This window comes from Danio rerio, chromosome 11, assembly GCF_049306965.1.
Source record: "Danio rerio strain Tuebingen ecotype United States chromosome 11, GRCz12tu, whole genome shotgun sequence".
In the NCBI taxonomy this organism is placed as follows: Eukaryota; Metazoa; Chordata; class Actinopteri; order Cypriniformes; family Danionidae; genus Danio; species Danio rerio.
Window position 1 is genome coordinate 20,278,168 of NC_133186.1, and position 26,124 is coordinate 20,304,291.

The 26,124-nt window shown below is 36.9% G+C and overlaps 1 protein-coding gene across 28 annotated transcripts in view; it reads left to right on the forward strand.

The window, feature by feature from the left end:
* Nucleotides 1-262: 262 nt before the first annotated feature.
* Nucleotides 263-26,124, forward strand: part of tmcc1b (transmembrane and coiled-coil domain family 1b) — a 44,338-nt gene continuing 18,476 nt past the window's right edge. For 2 of the 28 annotated variants that reach the window (XR_012386833.1, XM_073916021.1), the window contains exons 1-7: nucleotides 263-365; nucleotides 3,594-3,776; nucleotides 10,503-10,549; nucleotides 10,815-10,950; nucleotides 13,515-13,641; nucleotides 14,665-15,427; nucleotides 23,379-23,810. Coding sequence is in view for 18 of the 28 variants with exons in the window: in XM_073916021.1 (XP_073772122.1) it covers nucleotides 14,834-15,427; nucleotides 23,379-23,810 (1,026 nt within the window). In the remaining 10 variants the exon portion in view is untranslated. 28 annotated transcript variants of the gene reach the window in all.

The following is a 26,124-nucleotide window of genomic DNA, read 5'->3' on the forward strand; positions in this document are numbered from 1 at the left end:
ATTCTCCACCACAGATTAGATGAACAGAGTGCATCAAATTCTGTTTCTCAGTGTTTTACTTGCATTTTGTATAATAAAAAGATGCAATATAAACAATTGATGATCGAGGCTGTGTCAGTCATGTTTCCATATTAAAATATTATCACACACAAAAAGATGAACTTCTCCTTTAAGCAATTGATAACCACTGACTGACCATTTTTGCCTTTGAGACACTGATGTGGTCACTCCGTCATATCGTGCCACGCGCAGACGAGTGACTGCCGCTTTCCTCACGCGTTGTGAGCGCGCCGCTGACGTCACCGTGGGAGTGTGCCATCGGGAGAAATTAACGGACATCAGCACTATTCTCTCTCAGCGCCCACGTAAGTTGTTTCCGCAAAACGCACTTGCTTTCGCCTTCTGTATAATCACAGCGTTAACGACAAGCCACCGCCTATATGTTGTAGGCTGGGTTGTGGGGCCGGGCACAGTTGGCCAGTTTGTCGGCTGAACTATTAGCGAGCTAGTCGGTTTTAGCCTGTGTTGGCTGATGACGTTAGCAGCCTAGCCGCGCGAGCACGCCGCGAGATCAGGTGCAGCAGGTCAGACAGACAGAACCAACCATAAACTAACCTTATATTTACACCAAAACATAATCTCACCGCTAACCGCTCCAAAATACACAGATTCAGCGTGCTCAGTGCATTCTTAAATGTATAAATACACTACATATATAGTAAACAGTGCAGAATGTTAATACAAAAATAACACCGTAGTAGGCTACATTACAGTAAATATTATTTTAAAACTTAATTGAAAATGTACATCATCAGTTGTGTTTTTTTAAAAGATGAAAGAAGGTCTTTTACAATTAGAACCCAGAAAAATATCAAATAATTTTATAATATTTAATATTAATAACAATAACACAGCGCAAGCATAACCAAACGACTGTATAATAGCATAGAGTACGCAAATCTTAAAGTGGACATTTGATTTTTTGTCATATAACTGATTATTTAAATCTTTCTGTCTCGATATTTAAAACAAAAATTAAAAACTAAAAATTATCAAACTCCCATAATTTTGATGATATTGCTATTATTAAATTCTTAATATATTAAATAATGAAATGTTTATATTAATTATTATGTAGGCGGTTTATCTTCTACGGCAGAGTTTGCTGGTAAGATGTAGAACATATAGTTTACAATTTATAAATATTATCCATACAAATCAGCACACTTCGCATGCCACCCACTCGCATGTTTGTATGTTGCTGATATAATAAGGTCCCACTGAGTGGTGCCACCCAAACAGGCTCTCTCGCCTGATCAGATGCTGATGCTGTCTGTTTGTACGACTTTGACAGGCGTTTACATGCACCCCAACATGTAACAAGCTGCCGGGTTTAAGGGTTGGTCGTTCTTCCTTCCGCTCGAGCGGTTCGAGCGCAGTGTTTCCGATGTTTTTGTCAGTCTGTGGTGATGATCGTGTGCAGCGACGCGTTTTATCGACCGTCTAATAGTATTAGCCTGGGTTGGGCGTAAACTGTCCATTTACCAGCTAGCCGGGCAGCTAACTCAGCTAGCGACCGCATCCACGGACAGTTGAGGAAAATTATCGGATTAATTCAGCTTTCAGCCACATCCGATTGTCTCACGAAGTGAAATGGGTTTGTATTCATGTTTTAACCCTCTGTGTTGCATGTCATGCTGTAGTCTGCCAGTGACAGCTCGACTTAAGAAAAGCTCGACGGCAGAGTTAGCTTCATTTACTTAGCCGGTCTTGTGTGTGGCTGTTGCAGTTTTTGAAAATGTCAGTTCAACATGAACAGTCGTCTGTTTTTGTTGTATGAGCATGTGGGTTTGTTTGGCCGTCACATAACGTTACAGTCCATCCGGTTGATGTAAACACTAACGTTAGGGAACATTCATGTTTAATGTCCTGAGTAGACTTGAACTTGCGTGTTTTCTATATGCTTCAGGAGGTTGTTTGACTGTATAATCGTCCATTAATTCAGTGGCTTTCAGCTTTTTAGATGCTACAGACCATACAGGATCATTCTCACGCTAGGCACTTCCTTAAAAGAAAAAGACATCTCTTCAGTTTCTTGTGTGAAGTTAAAATAGGTTATTTTTAAACATAAATGTGTGTAAATTATTATTTTTTTCTTTATCTAATGTATTTAGCATCTGTTGGGTTGCATTATTTATTGTAGTTACATTGTTATAATACTTAATGTATAATAAATGCATATATATTTGGTTATTTTAAGCTATGTATTCAGGACAACCTGATTTGTATATATTCATTTGTTTAATCTTATTTCTGTTTCTAAATTCAATATAATTTCATTAATTTTTAATTTTTATCAGATACTTTTGATTAATTTAGAATTGTGTGTTTCTTTTATTTAAATGTTTTACATTTATTTAGTCTATTTAAATATCTTAAAATGTTGGATTTGTTATCATTTCAGCACCAATATACAGAATTGTACAGAATTGTATTTAATCACTGTATTTATATGAAATCTATATGATTAATGTTAAAAACATTTCTTACTTTGAATTTTTGTCTTGGTTCTAGTCCTAAGCGAAAACAAGATGATTTTAATTACCCCACTGACAGATCATTTTCTTTAAATATGCAAAAAACTAAAATGCTTATTTATACTGACGGTGAAAAACCAAACATTATTTTTACTTGGTCTAAAATTATTTTTGATATTTGTGCTAGAAACAAGGCAAAGTAGGAAAAGCGTTGTTTCGCATTATAAGTATTCTAGTTTTGTACCTGAATACTGTTAGACTCCCTAGAAAACCATCAAAAAGAGTTATTCAAACCATCTTCTGAAACTGTATTCATATCGCAATATTTATTTACCGCAGAAAAATAATATATCGTAATATCAGATTTTTCCAGTATCTTGTACGTGTAGCCCTATTATAAGTTTTCCAGTATCGTGTACGTGTAGCCCTAATATATAGTTAGTCAAAATTTTTAGCCCTCCTTAATTATTAGCCCCCTGTTTATTTTTTCCCCATTTTCTGTTTAACGGAGAGCAGAATTTTTAACGCATTTCTCAACATTATAGTTTTAGAAACTCGTTTCTAATAACTGATTTATTTTTGCCATGTTGACAGTGAATAATATCTTAGGATATGTTTTTCAAGACACGTTTATACAGCTTAAAGTGACATTTAAAGACTTAACTATGTTAATTAGGTTAACTAGGCAGGTTAGGGTAATTAGGCAAGTTATTTTATAATGATGGTTTGTTCTATAGACTATCAAAAAAATATGTAGCTTAAAGGAGCTTATAATTTTGTCCTTAAAATGGTGTTTAAAAAATTAAAAACTAATAATTCTGGGGGGCTAATAATTCAGACTTCAACTGTGTGTGTGTGTGTGTGTGTGTGTGTGTGTGTATATATATATATATATATATATATATATATATTGTTGCACTAATTAAATACAAGTTTGAAGAATTTTGGTCTGTTTTTTTGTCTTTTAGAACACAATGACTGTGATGTACATTATTGTACTGCTGCTAAAGTATAATAGCTGTTGTTTCAATCAAATGTCTTTCTACTTTTTTTCAGCATGTGATAATCCTGCTTTTATGAGGGGCAAGTTAACTGAAGTGTCAAGAGAACAGTTTACACTGCATTGAGGGACTGGCGGTTTCTCTATGCAAGAGAGACAGTTTTGGATTTCCACTTAGATTTATCCACAGTATCAGATTTCTGTGTTGAGAAGACTGAGCAGGATGACTGGAACTGAAGGTATGGATGCTTATGTTATTCATCACATTCAGGTTTGTTCAGGAACAATTATGCAGCAATTGTTTGTCAAGCATGGTATGTGGAATATGTCGACCGATTCATGGAGATTCATAATGCCATTGTTGTTGAGTGTCCTGAATGTCTTGACTGTAGAGGAGTGTAATGTTGCTCAAAGGCACACACACACACACACACACACACATACACACATACAGAGAGAGTGATGTGACCTTGGGAAGCAACGAGATCAGGACTGGGGGAGAGAGATGGAGAGAATAAGCTGACCCATATCAGCCACACCAAGTACAATACTATAGAATGCTTATAAGGGGTTTAATGATTAATGTTTTTAAATGAATGTTTCACGCAAAAATTACAATTCTGTAATCATTCACTCTCCTTTGACTGGTTATGAACCTGTTTCAGTGTCTTTCTTCTATTGAACACAAAGGAAGATAATGATGAATGTTGGGTAAAGCAGCTATTGACTTCCATAGTTTTATATATAGGAATATATTGTTGTAAAAAAAATAAATGAGTGAGTGAAAAAGAGGGAACCCAGTCCAGGAGACTCGAAACAAGCAGAATTCCTTTATTGAGACGTGTTGGTTAATCTGCAGTCATACAGCGTCTTTAAGATGTGTCTGCAAGAGCCTACTAGAGGTCCGCAGTCTGCAAGTTCTTTCACAAGTCTCTCACAAGTCTCACACAAGTCTGCAAATAGTCTGAATTAAGACAAAGATTTCATGGCTATATTGTGTTCTTAGGAGGAGGGGATATGGCTAAACAAAGCATGCAAATTAAGGGTTGTGGTCGGCAGGGTAAACTGCTTCTCAGGTCTAATCTCATCATGTTCTGGAGACAGAAACCGCCTGACCATTTGATCGAAAAGAGAAAACAATAGACACCCCATGCTGTGAAACTGACAATTTGCATTACTTTGGCTTAGCCTGTAATCAGAAATGTCCCTCCTAGCTGGGATGTTAATGAAATTATGTAATTAAAAACCAGAGAATATAACTTTTTAGTTATACGTAGATTATTGTTAATTTGAAATTAGATGATAAAAATTTATATTTCCACAATATATTACATATTTTTGCAGTCATTGGCTGCAGGTTTTTTGAAATACTTTAGAAATTATTATTTTGTATTCAATAGAAGAATGAAAAAACTGTACGAAAGCATGCACATCTCTCTTAATTGGGTGCTCAGCCAAAACCGCAAAAAGTGCAAATTAAATGTAAATCAAAGGCGGCAACACCAAGGCTCCAAAAATACAAATTTATTAAATTAAAAAGGCTGACACAGAGCGTGTAACGTTTCGAGCTGCCCGCTCTTCATCAGACAATGTTGATGACAATCAAGTGCTTCTTTTTATACACTTCCGGATCACATGATTTGATTTATAATATCAAAGCTATAGACTATATGTGAATGTGTATACGTATTCATGTGTATGTATATGTATATATGAACGATTGTGTATGTTTACATATGCATGTATGTATAGTTGGCATATATGCGAGAGGAGATCATTTGGCTAAGTTTGTGTGCAGTGTATAAAAATATCAGTTGTGGGGTGAAATTATAAGAATGTTTATGTGGCAAGTTTAGTAAATTGGCTTTTTAGTGACCCTGTGTTGATGTAGCTATAGCTACTTTTAACAACAGCTTAAAATAGTTTTAAAAATAAAGGTGAATGTCTTTAAAATATTTGGGTCGAAGGCCAAAGAATGCTGGGTAAATTCTTCACATTTCATTTCAAACTGGTCAAGTAGTCCTTCAACAATGCATAGTATTTCACAGCAATAGTTTATTCAGAATAAAATGTAGAAAATGTTTTTAATTCATCCTGTTGCAAGCATTGTTAATTTAATATCTCTCTCAAACCGTCATGATTAAGGGTGTGTTCACACTTCTATTTTGCTTGTCTTGGCTTTTTTATAGTCACAGCCTGTCACATGATATTTTGTTTTGGGTTTGTTTAGATGTCTTTTGTCTGTTTCATTCAAATTGCATTCAAACCACACTAGAGATCAGAGATCTGTTCACACTTATTTAACCAACTTATTGTTTAAATGAACTAATTGTTCATGAGACGCTGTGCTTGTTAAAATATTTATTTTTTTAATACCATTGTGCTTTGCTTATTAAAGTTAAAGGTAGCTAAAAGTTCAAAATGATGTTGTTACATTCCTGTATTGACATGGATTAGGTTTGAACAAGTTTTTTCAGTATGTAACAAATAAGTAATTGGTACTGCAGTACACAGTAATTTTCCGTCTCATTAATCTGCAGCTCTATTTGCACAATAAATAGCTTTTTTTTATTAAACGGAGACAACAATACTTTTCTTTTGCTACAATAAACTAAACATTTCTATCTTCAGCTCTGTTATAAATGATCTTATAAATTACTCTAGTCAAACTGAGGTTTTAAAATTTTGAATCAGATCCAATCTTAAATGTTTCCTTGACTCCGTCAGCTGACTGGTAGAGCATGGCACTAAAAACAGCAAGGTCATGATCAGATTCCTGGAAAACATAAAAAAGTATACCATAACCTGCAAGTGGCTTTGTATGTAAACACATTTGTCAAATGCATAAATGTATTTTTTTATTTCTACGTATATTAAGAAACCAGTAAGAGCTATCAAACATTGTAAAATGTTCAAAGCCCATGCCTGTGACATATATTGACTTGCTGTGACATTATCTGCCCTTGTAAGATGTAGAGAGTTCATTTTTAACTCTTAGATACTAGAACAGGCTGCTCAAAAGAATGTTGCTCACACAAGTTACTGAAGGTACCATCAATACTCATGTTTTTGGACCGATAGAACTGGTGTGACAGCACCCTAGGGTGATCTTGGGTGTGCACAGGGCCTGTTAAACTGCTGTTGCGTTAAATATAATTGTGTTATAGAATAGCTGTGCCAGGCGTGTGCGTCACTCTGTCACTCGTCCATTTAATTATGCATGTAGGACACAGACACATCAACACTCCACACCGAGTAAAGCTACACACACCACTATTCCTTCACAGTACTATGTGTGTGTCACCTTGCTGTTGTGCCACTCCCACATCTGGAGGATACTGTGCTTCTGAACTAATTAAGGTCTGGGTTTGTTTACGGCTAAGCTGGGTGTGGGTTTGTTTCCTGCTAAACTAGTTGTAGGCCTTGGGTTTAGTCGGGACCCATATTGACTTGTTTCTCGGTTTGACTGTGGATGGTTGATCTTTTTGTGGTTTGGATTTGGGTTTTCAAGATCGTTTTTGGCAGTGGTGTTTGTTTTCGAAGGGTAAGAAGAAATGTTGGTGTACTTGGCAGAACACTGTGTGGTGAGGTTAACATTCGAGACGTTTTGTAAACACAGGATTTAAGAAATTAAAGCCGAATAATTTAATCAGCTTTTTAAAAGAGTTTAATTTCATCTTGAATGTGATTTGTTCAGTTTGTGGTTTAATTTAGAGTGCCACAATCATGTTCCAGAATAAATAATCCTAGTAATTCTGTACATCAGGAAATTTATTTGTGACAATAACTTCCTTTTAAGACGAGGTTGTAAATCAATGACATTTAAGTTTTTGTTTTATTAAATATACTTGTTCTTATACTTCCCATACATTTGACTACAATTTACAAAAGGCAGCACAGCCATTCAATATAATTTTTATGAATAATAATAATAGTGACTACATTTTAATTTGGATGAACTATCCCTTTAGTTGTGCATTTGATTTAAAATAGACTTTAAAATTTTATCTTTTAGTGCAAATTCTTGCAAGGAAGATCCATTCAACTGGTGTTCAATCACTGCTCTTGTGTATAGAGAAGAAACCACAGACTGGCTTATGTGTAAACTAGATGGGACAGTTTTTTTACATTTATTTATTTATTTTTGGCATGTAAACGTATGTTATTTGCTTACATCTTTTGAAATGCCTCGTAAATGTGTCCTGTTTTTAAGACACAGTGACAAGTTCAAAGAATTTCTAGTTTTACATGCAGCAGTGCTGCTTATCGATGTCAGCATTAGGCTAGGGCTGCACGATATTGGAAAAAAACCTGACATTGCAATATTTTCTTTTACAGCGATATATAATATGATATGAATACAATTTCAACAGATGACTTGAATATCGCTGTGTAAAGAATTAAGTTAGCCATGACTTACGATTTTCTGGGGAGTCGAACAGTATTCAACAACAGAAATGAAATGACCACTGTATAAGGGTAATAATAACACTATCGTTTTCATTGAGTAAATAATTATTTAAATGTACAATTGATCTGTAAGGGGCAAACGTTTAATTTATTGTGCCAAAATTCATTACATTAGGCAAAGCAAATGTATTTACATAGCACATTTCATACACAGTGGCAATTCAAAGTGCTTTACATACAGGAATAAAAGTAATGAATATAATAATAAAAATGATTAAAAAACCTTGTTAAAAACTGATAAAATGTGTTTAAACAGGTTATAAAAGAATGAAAAAGAAGACAAAAACAATAGTGTGTTCTGTTGGAAGTAGCACAGTGCTCATTCAGTAAAGACCCAGCTAAACAGATGTGTTTTCAGTCTTGATTTGAATGTGCCTAATGTTGGAGCACATCTGATCATTTCTGGAAGCTGATTCCAGCAGTGAGAGGTGTAGTAGCTGAAAGCCGATTCACCCTGCTTCGACTAAACTCTTGTAATTTCTAGTTTATTTGATCCTAAAGATCTGAGTGATCTGTTTGTATTCATTGAACATATCTGTAATGTATTGAGGTCCTAGGCCATTTAGTGTTTATAGACCAGTAATAATATCTTACAATCTATTCTGAATGTAACTGGGAGCCAGTGTAAGGACCTGAGGTGGGATGGGATGTGCTCTGATTTTCTGGTTCTGGTCAGAATCCTGACCGCAGCGTTCCGGATGAGCTGTAACTGTCTGACTGTCTTTTTGGGAAGGCCTGTGAGGAGGCCGTTACAGTAATCCAACCTACTGCCGATAAAAGCATGAACAAGTTTTTCTAAGTCTTCACTGGAAACAAAGCATCTAATTGATGCAATGCAATGTTTTTGAGATGATAGCTTGAAATGCTTGGTCACAGGCCTTAAAAACAAATGCAAATAATTAACTTTCACTCTAAGTTTACAATTTGAAATGATGGTACTATGTTCATTCATTCATTCATTTTCAGCTTAGTCCCTTTATTAATGTGGGGTCGCCACAGCGGAATGAACCACCAATTTATCCAGCACATGTTTTACGCAGCGGATGCCCTTCCAGCTGCAACCCATCACTGGGAAATACACTTTCATTCACACACATACACTACGGACAATTTTAGCTTACCCAATTCACCTGAACCACATGTCTTTGGACTGTGGGGGAAACCGGAGCACTCGGAGGAAACCTTCGTGAGCGTGGGGAGAACATGCAAACTCCACACAGAAATGGCAACTGACCCAGCTGAGGCTCGAACCAGCAACCTTCTTGCTGTGAGGCAACATCACTTAATACTGTGCCACCACGTCGCCTGCCACTATGTTGTGAACTTTCATTTCTGATTAATTATCACAACTTGACTGATTCCGTGATGTGACTATTGCACTCTCGCACAATACAATATCAATACTGAAACAACATATTGTGCAGCCATACAGTAGACCAATCAGAAGATCTTGCAGCCGGTGCAAGCTTCTTTTTACAAAAACAAGTTGGCATGACCACTGTTTTATTTGATGTTATCTCAGGAAGAAATGTTTTTATTTATTTATTTATTTTTTTTAAATACAATTTCTGTGCACTGCAATGGACGTTTTCGTGCTGGCTAAATGCTGAATGGCTCTTAAGCTGTTGTACATTCCTGTACCATGACAGATCAGGCTGATAACATGTACCAGTACACCCATAATGTTTTACAAAAAAATCTATAACAAAGTTAAATCAATGCCTTTATATATCTCTATTGTTTTTTTGTGTGCTTTCCATTGCTTCACTAGACAGTAGTACTTTTAATCTTTCATGCCATGAAGTAGTCTTGGTTCATGAGCTATAACGCATTTTCAAAAACCCTGTGTGGAAACTAATTTCAGGATCTAGGCTGCTAATAAAGAGGGAGGTCACCGCTGCACTCTATTGAGGAATCTTTTGCATTCCAATTGCGAAATGACACCAAAGCTGATAAAAAAAAAGTGAGCGGTCACTATTTCACTCTCCTAACAGCTGAACTTATTTTGGAGTGCTGTGGTACTGCAGTATGAGGCGTCATGTGTGTTGAAGTAAGCTGAATAAAGAGGATTACAGCTGGCTGTTATTCTCTCCATTCAAGGCCCATTTTAAGCCACCACCAGACTCAAACCACCAGTTTGACACACCTAAAGCTCTGGCTGTTTTATAAATACTTGTTTCATACATCCTGATGAGGTTTTTTGCAAAGTTTGACATGTTTGTTTACTCAGCAGTTAACAAAATTAGTATGGCAAATTTGATCAAGAAAATAAAAGGTTGTTTAGGATGCTGGTAATGCACCGTGTCATCTAATGATGTAATGAGAAGTTATGTTCCCGGAAATGACTCAACCAAAATCATGCATCATAATCCAAACAAGAGCACACCCTGTTGTCATTGTGTGAATTCGTACCATTGAAGTGAATGAGCGTAATGTTTAATCTGTACTGTGTGTCATCTGAGTCTCATCTGAAAACCATTTTTTTCTCTTTACAGCCAACTCTGAACTGCTGTAAGCCAGTGGAGGCCAGGCTGGACTAATGGTAGGAGGCACTGTTTATCTCTCTCTAAACCTATTTAACTCCTTATCATATTTGTCTTTCAACATCTATTGTGATATTGTCATGAAGAGATTGCCATGTCAGTCTAAACTAATTTGAGCATGTCCAAAACAAATAAGCTAGACTGAGTTGAAAAAAGGTTGTGCTTTGTGGATAAATGATTTGTTGAGTGGCCATCTGGGGTTGTGGAATTGCCTCGGCTACACTAAGGGTTTGTCACCTCACCAAGTTCACTTCTGTGTTTAAGGGCGTACTCACACTATGTACAGTTGCCGTGAATCGGGCCAAAGCACCCTTGCCCCCTCTCCTGTCTCCCCCGACCGCCTGCACTCGCATTACATTTGGGCCTGGGCGAGCTTACATCATCGATGCTGCGCTGTTCAGTAAGTGCTCTCACTCAGCACAGTGGAGATTTCTTTAGTTATAGTGCTTAGTCAATTGGGATGCCGTGAAACACAGTCAAATATTTCGCCTGACAGATCAGCCACTTTTGATGCTCATAAAGAGTCATAAAGTTCTCGTGCTGCAGGAATTAGAATGTTTGCTGAAGGTGCGCAGCTGGCGTGCAGTGAGGAGTCTGCGTCTTTAATAAACTACGACAGTTTGCGTTCATTGAACAGTGAGAATGATGAATTAATCCATATTAAACAGTCCCATAAAAGTCACGTCTCGCTTTCAGTTTCTGGCTAAGGCGCGTTTTGCACTCAAGCGTTACACAACCGCGCTAAAGCCCAAGTGAACCGCTCTCAGACTCAGGCACACCTCTTCCAACCGGGCCAGGGCCGGCCAAGGGAACCGATTAAGCACACTAATACTTCTCAAACGATCTGGGAAACGGGCCTGGGCACGGTTCAGATAGCATAGTGTGAGTAGGCCCTAACAACGCCAAACCTATAACTCATCACTTCATACATTCACACCTTAACTTTGAGTTAGGGCTGCACGATTATTTAAAATAAGCTTGAGATTTTGATGAATGTTTCAAAGCACATTATGGCACTGTGATATGACAAGTGAACAGCTCAATATCTTACAGTGTTTGCTGTTAAGTTCAAGTTGCATGTTAGGGTATGTTAACAGGTAAGTTGCATTTGGGGACAAAATGTGCCATACATATCTACACAATAAAAAAAAATCTTCAAAAAAAGGTATAATTCACCCACACAAGAAAATTCTGCCATCAATTACTCACCTTTGAGTTAATTTTTGTGGTCTGTTGAACGGAAAAAAAATATGGCAGAGTCAGAGCTGCACCATTCTGGCTAAAATGAGAATTACGAAAATTTTGTATTCTTTTAAAATTTATTATTATCATATTTTTTATGGGCTTAAATAAAGATCACAATTTTTTCACGATTCTATAGATGTAAAATAAAGGTTAATATGAGTGTGCTATTATTATTGTTATTTCTCAAACGTGTGGCAAAACAGCAATAGGCTTTGTGTAGCTGTACTGTTGGTTAAAACGCTAAATTTTGTATAGAATTGGAATGGTGGACTTGAACAGACTTTAGATTTGTCCTGGTCATTAATGCTGATGATAATTCTGATGTTGAATTATTGTGTTTGAGACATATGCTAACAATCTGTAATTTTCGGCTTAAAATCTGTCACTGACGGGATTTTCGTGAATACAGAAGACTGGGTGGGTATTTTTGCATTTCAGCGGGTTTTGGATACTTTTTGGGCTGGAATCAGTCAGCTACATCTGGCAACACTGTGCGCTTTCGGTTTTATTTTCACTGCTAAAAGCAGTTCACCTCCCGCGCGGTTCCCAAACTATCACTCTTTGCCACAAACAGAATGTTATTTACAACTTTATTACCTGTTATTCGCAGCCTATGCTGGATCTGTTCACTTAAGTAGACTTCATTCACAGGCGCGCACCCGCCAGCCCTCTCTGTGGTAACAGCTCACATCACATGTGATTTTACGGTTGCAAATACATTACATGAAGACAGAAATGACATTTTTGGGGTGAATTATATCTTATAAATACAGCATGTGATTCTTTCAACACCATTTGGAGGTGTCCACGTTGCTGAAAAATGTATGTAAAGCAATGAGAATACTTGTGCGGCCACCTTTAATCCACTCCTGAACTTGAAAATATGATTGTCAGAATCGTAGAAATGCTAGATTAAGATTGTCTAGGGGTTAAATCGAGATTGCGATCTATTTGCAGCTCTAGTCAGGGTTCAGTGCTTATGATTTTTTTCTACTGGCCTCAGAGTTTTACTTGCCCTGCCAAAAATGTCACTGGCCCCTCCAAAAAAAAAAAAGAAGTTAATAGCTATTTCTTACACATGTTTTAAATGTGTCAAAAGCCAAACATAGTTGTATACATAAACTTTTTATTCAGCATAACTTTTCCTTAACACTACTGACAATTTAAAAAAATACAGTTGAGATTGTAACTAAATTTGAAAAAACAAAACAAAAATAATATATATATATATATATATATATATATATATATATATATATATATATATAAATTATAATTTATATATAATTTAATAATTATATATATATATATAACTTAATAATCAAAAATATGCACTTGAACACTGTGCACCCACAGACATCGTCACCAATTATAAATCAGAGAGGTAAGACTTCCTCATACATAGCCTCATTTCAGTTGTCAAGTTTTGTAAAAATCTATCTATTAAATTATTCAATCTAATAAAGAAAACTTTGGCTTGAATTATGCATATAGGTTTAAATCATAGACAGAAATAACAGAGACTGCTGTCTGATCATGTAGCACATCAATGTCGATCTTTTTCTAGAGGTGTCAGGGCAGAAATTAACAAAACAATAGGCCTAATGCAAAATATCATAAGATTAAAATATGGAAACATGATCAGAGGGTGATTTCTGTCAATTTCCTAGTTAGTTAGTTGTATCATTTTGCTTTCTCACTACAATCGATCTGCTTTAGAGTTCATTTCAATCGAGCAGAGACCAACTCATTCAGGCGACCTCAGACAGGATCATGGATTGCGAATCTGAAAGCAATTACGGGATTCACATATGCAAAGAACCGCGTTAACTGGACAAACGACTAGGTGAGAAAACACCCTATTTGCACACAATTGACAAACAGTCACTGCCAAATTAAACTTTAGTGACATTGCAGCACTGGCCCAGTCCGACCAGTAAAACTACTACTAAGTCTACTGTCCTGAACAGCTTGCACGCTGGCCCCTGGCCATCGGGCAGTCCTTATTGTTGAGCCCGGTATGTGGTAAGATATGGTAGCCATTGACATCCATAGTAGGAAAAACAAATACTATGCAAGTCATTGGTGACAGATCTCCGACATACTTTAATATATTTTATTTTCAAGATATGTTATACATTAAAACATTTCAACTGGTTTGGAACAAATGAAGGGGAAGTAAATGATGACAGATTTTTTCAGGTGAACTATGCCTTTTAATGAGAAGGTCTGGTGGTGTGATGTTTAAAAAAAAAGTCATATTAAGATGATAATATTAGTCTTAAAAACATCCTACAAAATATGAAATTGATTTTTGTTCCCATCAAATCATGTAGCCCTATTTTGCATACATGCTTTTGACCTTATCCACAGGGTAGCTTATAGGGATTATTTGAGGAATTTCTGCAATGATTTACAAAAAAGGGTCCGAAATTGTGCAATTAAATCTGTTGCACCAGAAGTGTTTTCATAACAGTTGACCCAAAGACCCTTCAGGCATTTCAGAAATTAGCATCTTCATTGTTTGCTTTTTGTAGTGCTGTCATACCTCATTTGCTTGGCAAAACCCATGGCTGTAGATTTTCTAGTTCTAGTGATATTGCTAATGTAGTTTTAGTTGGTTGGCTCAGAACCTCTGAGGTGTGGCTTATTTAATCCATGACTTCACTCTCATTAATATATTGGCGAGACATGATCACGAATGGCAATGCAATCCATCTACAAAGGGCTAAAGTACAAAAAAAAAAAGTCAGCTGCATCTTCTTGCCTCTGAGCCATCCAATGTGCTGCTTTTGTGATGTAGTTGTAGCTTGTTTTCCATCGCTCACAGCTGCATGACATAATCCATTTTATTTTCCTTCTGTGGTAGACGAGCATGACTTTGCGCCAAACCACAGATGCATGTACGCTCTCAGAGTCCACCTGACTGCTGCCACCCTCTGCTTCCTGGCTTTTGAAACAGCCTATCAGGGGGCTGGTGGAGGCGGGGCTTAGCTAGACCCCTGTGCTGACCCTCTGAGTGAGACTGGCGCCTCCTGATGGACCAGGGTGGTAGCGAGCAGCCTGGGGCGGAGGAGCCAGACTCTGGGGGTCGAGCAGAGCGGGAGGTGAGCAGGAGGGCTTCCGAGCCTGATCACGGCCTGTCCAAAATTACCCACAATGCTTTGGAGAACATGGGCGCGCTGGGCCATGGCCTGAAGCACTTCTTCCAACCCCAGCGCAGGCGTTCATCCGTCTCGCCACACGACTACACCTCTTCTTCCACAGGCCCCATCCTTGAACCTCCAGAAGTGGGGCCAGAGTTGGGGGAAGCGCAAGGCATCACGGTCGCCCCTAACTCTGACCCTCACACTTCCGCCCCCCCTGCAGCTTTGAGTCGCGTGCTGCAGCAGATTCGAGGCCCCCCCATGATGAAGAGAGGGACCAGCCTGCAGAGCCGCCGCAGCAAGGCAGGGGGGGTAGGGGAGGCCCCCCAAAAAGGCAGTCCTCAGATCCACAGGCGCAGTACCCAGGACCCATTGCTGCAGGCAGGACGGCCACGCTCCTCTTCTACCACCGATACACCCAGCAGCCCAGCTTTGGTGGACATGTTGCTGACCTCAGGGTACCACTCCACCGAGGAGGCTGATCGGGTGAGTGTCATATAGTGTACTTCACACATCAAGTCTACCACGATCACTGATTGTCATTGCCAGCCATTATCATCTACGGTTTCAGTAATAAAGAAGTTTGGGGAAAAAAATCTAAAACTAAAAAAATCTAGATCAAAATCTAGGTTGTTGGACACTAGAAAGCTTTTCATTTAGCTATATATTATTATATTCTGTTGCCGTACTTTTTAGGGTTGTTCCGATTAGAGTTGTGAACCTACACTGGTTCGTTACGATTATCATGCTGTCGATTTGATTCAATTTGATATCTTGGTGCATCACGGTGCATTAACGCTTTACATTAACAATTTGATATTTTACTTGGCAACACAATAATTCTTGTATTAAAACAAGCAGTCAGATATATGTACTAGGCTTGGGCGGTATTACGGTATTATGGTATACCGCGGGATCTAAAAATAGCAACGGTGTCAGTTTCAATACCGTTATACCGTCATAAAATATTAAATATCCTTTATTTAATGCCAACAAAAACGTATGTGTGGTTGTCATTACGGGACAGTGTGGAGGAGAGAGGGAGAGGAAGAGGGAGAGGGAGGGAGAGAGGGGGAGAGGGAGGGGGAGAGGAGACGTGACGAGTCGCGCTTCAAAGTGTCCTGCAGTTTGGGAGTTTCGACTGAACAGAAGGGAGACGTGGTTAATATGAACGAGAGGTCTGCATTAGAGCTAAAGATCTTTGCCCGAACCCAGCGAGACCCGAAAAAATCCAAATCCCTGCATTAAAATCCATACCTGCAAAGGTAAAACAAAAGATGATGAAGTAGTAAAAAAGCGAATTTTGACGGCGGTCAAGCCAGTCACTAGCTCAGAAGGAGCGGTTATTCCAGCCGCAGGTATTTCGCGGTCGCTCATACACTGCATATTACGGTAGAGCCCTAAACCGCAAGCTGACAGGTAAAAAGAAGAGGCCATTCGCTAAAGTGAAACTGCTGTCATGGAAAATTAAATGCATGTTCCTGACTGGTAGAAGATGAAAAAACAATCCTAACCAAAACTTCAGCCGGATCAGAACTCTGCATCTCGACCTGTAGCCGCAGGAAAGGGTGTTCAGCTGCTGGACGCACCATGAGTGAGAGACTGCGCTAAAGCCAGTGGATTTAATAATGTTCCTCCACAAACACACGTAGCCTAATCTTGGTGCGTAAAGGGTTTTTAAATTATAAATAGCCTAAATATTAATTAAACCATATAATCATAATGTAAACAGAGTATACAGGCTAATGGTGGCATTATTCTTTTATTATTCAGCTTCACCGCCGCCTTAATGCCAGATTGTGAAGAGAAGTGGAGAAACAACTTGCACAGCCTTTATCTTAATTTCGTTATTGCCAAAATACCCGTCACCATTTAGAGTTTATTTTAATTTGATTTGTTAAGCAAGATTTCTTTTCATTGGTGTGTAGGCTAATTTAAAGGCTAAGTGCATGTACCTAGACCTATAGAGTGCTAAGATGTTACGATGTTACAGCTGTAGGACTTATTTTATTTCTTTGTTCCAACTTTCAAGTGGCCTATAGTCTACGCTTGTTACGAATAAAGGAAGTTAAAACATATAAATGACTCATTCTTGAAAAAAATGCATTAGAGCTGTGTGCATGAGCACATTTTAATGTAGGCTGTGAACGGGTTTGGGCTGTATAAAGCTGTCAATCAAAATGTACCTGTCGGACTCGGGACCTATCGGGTATAATTTTTATTGCCCGATTACAGCTCTGCACACCCGCTGCTGTTCCGCGGGAGCCGGCCAGATTTCTTATGGTGTGGGAGTAAATTTCTGAATAAATCGCGGGAGAGATGTGTGTGTGTGTGTGTGTGTGTAAAAGAGAGAGAGAGAGAGAGAGAGAGAGAGAGAGAGGTGCTGTGCGTCGCTTTGCGCTCGCTCGCTCTCTCTCTCTCTCTCTCTCTCTGCCCGCGAGCCTAAGGTCGCATATAATGTATTCAGTTTCTGAATGGTTTAGGCTTAAGCCAACAGTTTGGTGATGCTGTCTGAGCCTTACGTCATAATTTTTTTTATTACGCCGGTAATACCGGATACCGGGGTAAAATATGGAGGCGGTTTGACGGTATCAAAATTTGGATACCGCCCAAGCCTAATATGTACTGTACCTTTAGTTTTACCTGCTCAAAGAAACACACTCTTTTTGAATGTATGAAATAAAACTCAAGTACATGCACAGAACTACATGATCCACAGAGACATGATTGTGTCTGGATCCACAAGTAACGTTATAGTTGTAACAGCCGAGAAAGTAGATCAAACATTACCTCACAAATACGCCAGCAGTTCAAAGGCGCCACAGAGAGTGAGGCAGAGAGAGAGAGGGTTAACAGCTTTCATTTTTTCCTATGTAGGATCTGATGTACTTGCCTGTCAGTGAAAGGCTATCCAGCAAACTCACAAGGACTGAATTGTGCAGTTATCTGCTTTTTAAGTAGTTAGAGCGTTTTAATTACTCACGGTCTCATCCTTCACCATAGTAAGCTACCGCCATATAACACAGTTGTGATAAATGACATCAGTACATAATAATCGGCTATGATTATTACTGAACTGATTCTGAATTGTTCGCGTCTGCATCGTGGTGCACCAAGGAAACAATTCATCTTGACACCCCTAGTTCCCATACCGTATTATATATATTATTATATATATATATATATACTACTATTGGAAATACTTGCAGATACTGCAAAAATTCTAGCATCGGTGTTGGCAAGTATTTGAAAACACAAACTAATCGGATACCATATTTTTAAATGAGACATGTCCGCTAGCTTTGCTAATGCACTATTTAATTTTTTTAACAATACTGAATTTTAAGTTTCAAAGAGTTTATTTTTTGCTTTATATTTCTTTAATTTATGCAGACTTTTTTACCAAGTATTTTATACTAAGTTATACTGTAAAAATACAGTTTTTTTTCAGTGTATAGTGTTTGATTTGTGGCTGAGCTTGTAAAGTACAGTCAATTTTTTTGCTGGTGAATGAATGTCTGATAATAAAACTAGTTGTATTTTTTTTTTTAATGGATAAGTGTGAAGCACAACGTAAATTATTTTGTCATTTTCTACAGGGCTAGTAGTATACACAATTATTTCTACAGATACACACTTGGGTTTCGATTCAGCACTCGTTATCGCTGATACCATGAGCTCAGGTATCAGAGTCAATATCGGAAAAGGAAAAATGCTATTGAAACATGCCTAGTTATTTTACACTTTAGTATTTTGTGTTCTGACCTTTGGTATTTCTTTGTCAACTTCTTAACATTTATCCATTAGATAAAATGACTTGTATTATAATGACTGTTCATACGTTTTTCATTAAAAACAGGTTAAACATCGCAAACCTGTCTGTATTATTTCTTTAGTGTAAAAATAATTCGTCAGCAAAATAAGGAAACCAATATTATATAAAATGTAGTAATAGATGCATTAATTTTTAATATGTTTCAAATGAGTAATTGTACAATTACAAGAGTACGTTTGGCCCATCATGGTTTTCACGTACTTGTAATCATTTTGCTAGAGGGATGTGAACAGTGTTTATTAAAAGGTGATAGTAGCTTGTGTGAAAGTAATGGGAAGACAGATTTGAATTGAACAGCAATCTGTGCAGATGGCAATCTGTTGCCTGCTGCGTGTGTCTGAAAGAAACCTCCAGGATGGATGGATGAGTTGACAGCGTTCACAGGTCAGGAAGCTTGTGTAGCAGGTCACTATGTTCTCTAAGCCTTGCTATATTTAGCCAGGTCTTTGGATGCACTTCAGTTCAGAGCACTTCTGCAGTCAGCATTAAGCATTATGTCAAATTCAATGCTTTCCTCCCTCTTTCCAACCAGGATGTAGGATCAGGATAGCTGTTTGCTTTCATTTGTCCTCAAGGATACAGTCAAGGTTAAGTTTGCTCTAGCAGGACAGGTGCAGCAACTTTATTTAGAACTGCAGTTCAGATTGTTGAAAAACCAGTTAATTTTTTGCTACTGCTCACTCAAAATAGCAATCAGAATTTATTTACCGGGAAAAAAGTTGAGCAAGACTACTGGATTAAGTCTCTAGGGGGTCATTATACTCACAGTTCACAGTACTATGCTTTTAAGCATGCCTTTTTTAACAGCTAAGCATTTTTCACCAGACACACTAAATTGTCTGGGTGACTGCCAAAGTGCTTCATCTCACCTGTTGTTGAAGAACTAAGTGGCACCATCGAGAAAGTTCTCTCTCTCATAAGAGTTTCCAAACATAAGCTCCACATTTATTTCAGGATGCATCTATAGACAAAATTCCAGAAAAAAAAAAAAAAAATATATATATATTTTTAATATTTAATTATTTAACTTTTAAATGTTTTATTTATATATATATATATATATATATATATATATACATACATATATATATATATATATATATATATATATATATATATATATATAATAGTATATAGTGTATATATATATATATATATATATATATATATATATATATATATATATATATATATATATATAATAGTGTTTTTCCCCATATGCTAGCCTCTAAATGCAATTACAGTGTAGTTTCACAGCTTACGATGTTGGTAGTGAAACTAGAGGCCAACGTACAGAGTTAGCTTAGCTCCGTAAGAGGCTTTAACACTTTTGTTAATCAAACAGAACTGATTCCTGGATAAACGAGCAGAAAATCCTCTTTTGACCAGTTAGGTGTGAAAAAGGCATTTGCAAGTCAGCTGGAACATCTCAAACTGATATCATCTGGACCTTATCAAATGACCTGTCAACCACATGATCAGTTTACCAAGGTTTTCCTGTGGCTACATAACCGGAAATCTATCCATGTTTTGTATATTGTGTTGCAATGGGGGGGACTCCTCATTGGCAGTAAACATCTGATCTTATTGGCAAATGAATCATTTGTAAATCATGATCAAACAATGCTGCTGGCTCTCTTAGTCAGTTTTATAAAGACTCTGATGGATTCTTGGATTGTCCACAGCTGTTTATCTAAGATCAGTGAAGGCCATATCACTGATAATCTGGTTTCGACTTGGCTGTCAATAGGTGTTCAGAGTTCAGTTTTTTGCAAGGTTGCACTAAAGAATTCACACAATCAAAGGGTATTGATTAAATTCTTTGGTTATTTAAATGCACATTCAAAAGAAGAAACTTCATTTATTTTTCTTTAATATTGGTAACTTTTTTTTAAAGTTTTAATTAATGATGAGGTGCAATGTGCCATTCTTTATCAGTTAATGCCCTGCATTATCTCAGAATTTTGAGGGCTATGTCATAGTACAGAGGTCCAAACTGTTAACGTCACCTGAGACTAGTGTAGTCACTCACATACAGTAGTTTAAACGTGGCACGTCTTTCAAAATGGAACGTACTGAAAGTGCACCGACATTAATGGTAATGGTTTTATTCTTGTTAAAGAATGTAGTTCAGAGTCTTACTTTTTAAAAATGTATTTGTGACTGATATCTGACTTGGTCATCATCAGAGTGCAGTACAGTTTAGTGCATAATTTTATCATTAAGTGCATAATTGGTTCTTTTGGAACAGAGTCACTCTTGTACATTAAAATAATTTATTTAGATAACTTGGGTTATTACCAGTAAGCAGCTTTATATTAAGGTTAGGCATAAGCCGATGTTCTATAATTCAAGATATTGTGATGGTGGTATTGATATTGATGTGGCAATTAAAAAATCATGAATAATTAGATTGTTTTTTTACCTTTTAGGATTATTAATATTGTATTTGCAGTGGTGTTTTAATATTGTATTTGCGGTGGTGTGTAATTGGTTAGTTGAATTGTACAAACATTAACATTTTCTCATGTTAAATGGGCCTGCTCAGTGCTAAAATATTGATTGAAAATTCTATTGATTATTTATAGAGCTGTTGTACATTAACACCACAATAAGGCTCCAATAGTTAACATAAGATTATTTAACTAAACTTACGCTAAAAACTTCAAAAAAGTTTTAAAAGTTGTAATCTTTTTATTAAATGGATTTTATAACTAATGATTTAATAACTAACTAAATTTCTTTGTATTACTTTTACTGATATTAACGCAGTAACTGTAAGAAATATTAACTTCTTTCTCACTGTTGATTTTTTAATGATGAGCGACCTTATTGTAATGTTTTACTTTTTGTTCTGTATATACAATACAGCAATAAAGCAAAACTTTTTATTATAACTGTAAAAGTAATTGTTTTGCTGCTTATGTCAATTCTCTGAAAATAAGCTTCATCACTAGGTATATCGCTGTTTGCAAAAGTCAAGGTTTTAAATCCATCAAAATCTTCTGCTATAGCATTCGTTAAGTATGTGTAAAGTTTTTTTTACTTTTAGGACAACAGTATCTCCAGCAAAAAATTATATCTAAAGATGCTGTTTTATTTTAAGAAAACTGTGTTTTTGAAACGCGTGTAGAAAATAGAACTTTACTGCCCCAAAATGTTCTAAATGTTCGAAATATAATATATTAATATTAATATATCAATGTATAAATATGTGTTGCGCTCTTTAAAAAAAAAAAAAAAAACAGGCACGGAAATCTACAGTGTTTAGAAAATGAAAGAAAAGAAAGCATTTTGTAGGAACCTTTTGGTGTTTAGGAAAGCTTAATAGCTCACTGTTATCAAATCAAAAGATAAGAGAATTAAAAACTGCACTGTTGTCATAGATTGATTATGAAATATTTTGTGGCCTAGACTATATAGGTCTGGCTATGCACAAATAGTTTGTATTACAGCACAGCATTCCCAGCAGGCACAGGACATCAACATGACATCAGATTGACATTTTACCATAACGTTGGGGGATGTTGAATTTGGTTAAGAAATACAAATTGGATTGACGTTAGAACCCAACGTCAAGCTGACTTCAATGCACAATGTCCGACTTAAAATCAACCAAATATCAATGTCTAATGATAATACGGCTTGACATTGTATGGACGTTAGGGCTGGGCGATTTGACCTAACATCAAAATCTTGATTATTTGAACATTTTAACTCTATTATAATTAATGAATGATTATTTTATTTATTTATTGTATGTTTTTGCCCTCATTATTTACTGACAAGTTACAGTCAATACAGATTTTTGAATGTTGAATTTTTGTTTGGTTGATTTTAAAACAATTGAAGTAAACACACTCTATCTTATAATTAGTTTTTGAACATCAGCGCTGAACAACTATTAAAACACACATTAAAACATATAAAAAAACTAATTTAAACCACCCACTCTTGCCACTGCTACCAAACTGACCAATCACAAAGCTTGAGCTGTGCGTCGTTGTGACGTGTCGTTAAATTTTTTTGAGAGGTGCACGGGTATATAAAAGCTACGCCAGACCGAACGCATGCACTTGGCAGAAGTTTAGTATCAGAATAATATAATAAGTATAAATCATAAAATAATAAGTATAAATTAGTCTGAAAAGGGCAGCGTCATGTGACTCCACATGCGGTAGGGGAACGTAATTGAAAAAATGTACCTGGAAAAATTAGATTGATTATAGGTTCTCACTTTTCGATTAATCGCCCAGCCTTAGTGGACATTACCTCTATGACATCTACCAGACATTGGATTTTGGTTGTCATACCTGACGAATAAATGTTAGTATTTGTCATCAATTGACTCACTTTCTAACACAACCTAAAATCAACCAAATATCAACGTCGTTATTGAAGGTTAAAATAACAGTGTACTTAGATGCTGGCTGGACATTGAATTTTGGTCAGCTGACGTCATGACCTTAATCTAACCTAATATTAATAACGTCTTATGATATTGTGTGCCTGCAGGGATTCTTTCAGCATTATCCTGAATAGTGTGTCATTTTGTTTAACACATGATATTGTGACTACAAAATCTTACTCTTCCCTTTGCAGCAAGATCGTTTGGAGGTGTCGGGCCCTGCAGTGTCTCCCAACGCTCTGTCTACATGCTCAGATGGCGGTCAGTACGGTGTGGATTCAGTGGATGGCACCCTGGATCCTCAGCGCACAAAGCAGGCCATTGCTCAGCTACAGCAGAAGATTCTTAAACTCACAGAGCAGATTAAAATCGAACAAACAGCAAGAGACGACAATGTAGCCGAGTACTTGAAGCTGGCAAACAACGCAGACAAACAGCAGAGCACTCGCATCAAGCAGGTGTTCGAGAAGAAGAACCAGAAGTCTGCGCAGACCATCCAGCAGCTGCAGAGGAAGCTGGAGCATTATCATCGCAAGCTCCGAGAGGTGGAGCACAATGGAATACCACGCCAGCCCAAAGATGTCCTGCGAGACATGCACCAGGGTCTGAAGGATGTGGGTGCCAAGGTAAAGGCTGTCTCCTTTCCTTACTTCTAGGGTTGTGCTATATGTTGTAGAAAAAGTCTATCGTTTCATGTTATGCTCTATCATTTATTTTGTGGTATTACAAAATACATTGTTTACAGTAATACTTTTTCATAACTGTTATGGGAGCAATATTGCACACTATTGGGGGGATTCAGACAGAAACAAGAAATAACAGCATTGTGAGAAAGTTGAATCCTAAAAGTGCGACGTTAACGTTTTGCTTTCGATTTAGCAATACATGTCATTTTTACGTTTGATCTGCAATCATTAATGTTTGATAAATGTTTCATATGTTTTTATCACAGTCCTTAGTATTTATTAGTGAGAACTATTATCACACACTGTAAAAAGTAAATATGTAAAATTTACTGTAAAAAAGGCAGTACTCCACCGTTAACAATACAGTACAAATCGTAAAAGTAATTTGTCATTTTTACAGTAAAATAGTCCCTTACATGTAATATGTCTGTATTTTGAATTACCAACATCTACACATCTTTTGTTACACAGATAAACACTTTAACACAGCCAAATACAGGTGGTGATGAGAAAGTTGCATAATGAACCAATGCTCATCACAAACAACTTTTCGAACAAGCAGAAAAGTGTATCAGATTATAGAAGGTGGTCAATGTCATTCACACAGCTACTAAACACCAGTATGGTAACACGCATAAAATAAAGTCATGAAATAAACATTTTTTATCAACATTAGATGTAACATAAATCTCTAATGTACATAACTGATGGAGAAACAACTAAAAAGATTCATATCAATGTCGACAAAACGCATAAAAGTGACGTGCCATGCAGGGAATTACAAGAAAGTCAGTTTATCGTTATTCGCCCTATATATTAAGGAAGCATACTATTAACCAGGTTATGGATTTTTACTGTAGCATTTTTAGTTTTTTACCATTGAAATCACAGCCAGTTTTTACGGTCGTATAAAAGAGTAGATTTCTGAGAAAAAGAAATAGTCCTATACCTGTAGTCAATAGATATAAAAAATATTAATTGGCTGAATTTACATTTTATATATATATAGTTATTATGATATGAAATGACTTGTATAGCGAGATGAGATTTTTGTCATATCACCCAGCCCTAAATGTAATGTGTTTGGTGTAGATGTGGGCTTGTCTTGGTGAGATCAAATAGGGCTTTTAAGTGATTCTTATGACACATGCGTTGGGAGCAGTCATGTACTTTGTCAGAAAGCTACATTTGGATCTTTATACTAATTGAAAGAGATTACTGAAATACCTGATTAGCAACCCTTGATGTTGTTAATTAGGTTATGATGATGATGATGATGTTTGTGTTAGGTCCCTTCACAAACCTATTAAGCTACCTTGCTGCATACAGCCTAAATTCCGCTAAAGGCTGGAATGCACTACATGACTTTTCCCAAAGACTGTTCACCTTATTGTTTGCGTGTGAGCGGGCACAGCCTTTTGAATCTTTTTGGCTTGAGACTTTTAGTCTCGTTCACTTCCATTCATTTTTAGACGTTAATAACTTGTTATGCTGCTTGCTTGATGATGCAAACTGACATTTTCTTTTTATATTATTCTAATCGCACGGGAGGTTGAGCAGTGAGGCCGAAATCATGTCGCGTTTCCACTGTGGGGCTAGTAGCTTGCAGCGCGTCAGCAAACCCCGCCCCCAGAACATCCCCCGAATCGAACGTCACTCAAACGCCCACTTCAGCGAGAATCATGCAGATAAAGCACACCATCACATCATCACAAAACTATTAAAATAGGACAACCAAAACAAACAAATGACACGTTACTGTACAGTAGTACAACGCATGTCTATACGCACATGCCTGTGTGTTTTTATTTATCATATTCATTTACTCGCCGACCGACTGGCATCGAAATCCAGTGGTCTTGCCACCAACGGAGGGACCCAGTGCAGGGAGCGCACACATCCATAATTTAACACCACATATATGAAATTATCCGTTAATAACTCGATATAAAATGCATTTTATAACATCCTCTAGACAGACGCTGTCCAACATTCATCCCAAATGCTCCGGAGAGAACTGAAACATGATTATTTTTCCCTATAGGCTTTATGACACTTAATAGGTGATTCCCTTTATTTAAAGATGTTGCTTATTATATCTTAAGTAAAGGAAAGTGTTCAGTGTTTCAGCACATAAGAGCAGCACTTTATAAAATATTGCCTATATTTCATTGCACTCAGCAGCAATGCACTAATAAAGCTCTTTATGTATTTTAAATTTCCTTTTTTAATTTTACCACGTTATATAAAAACA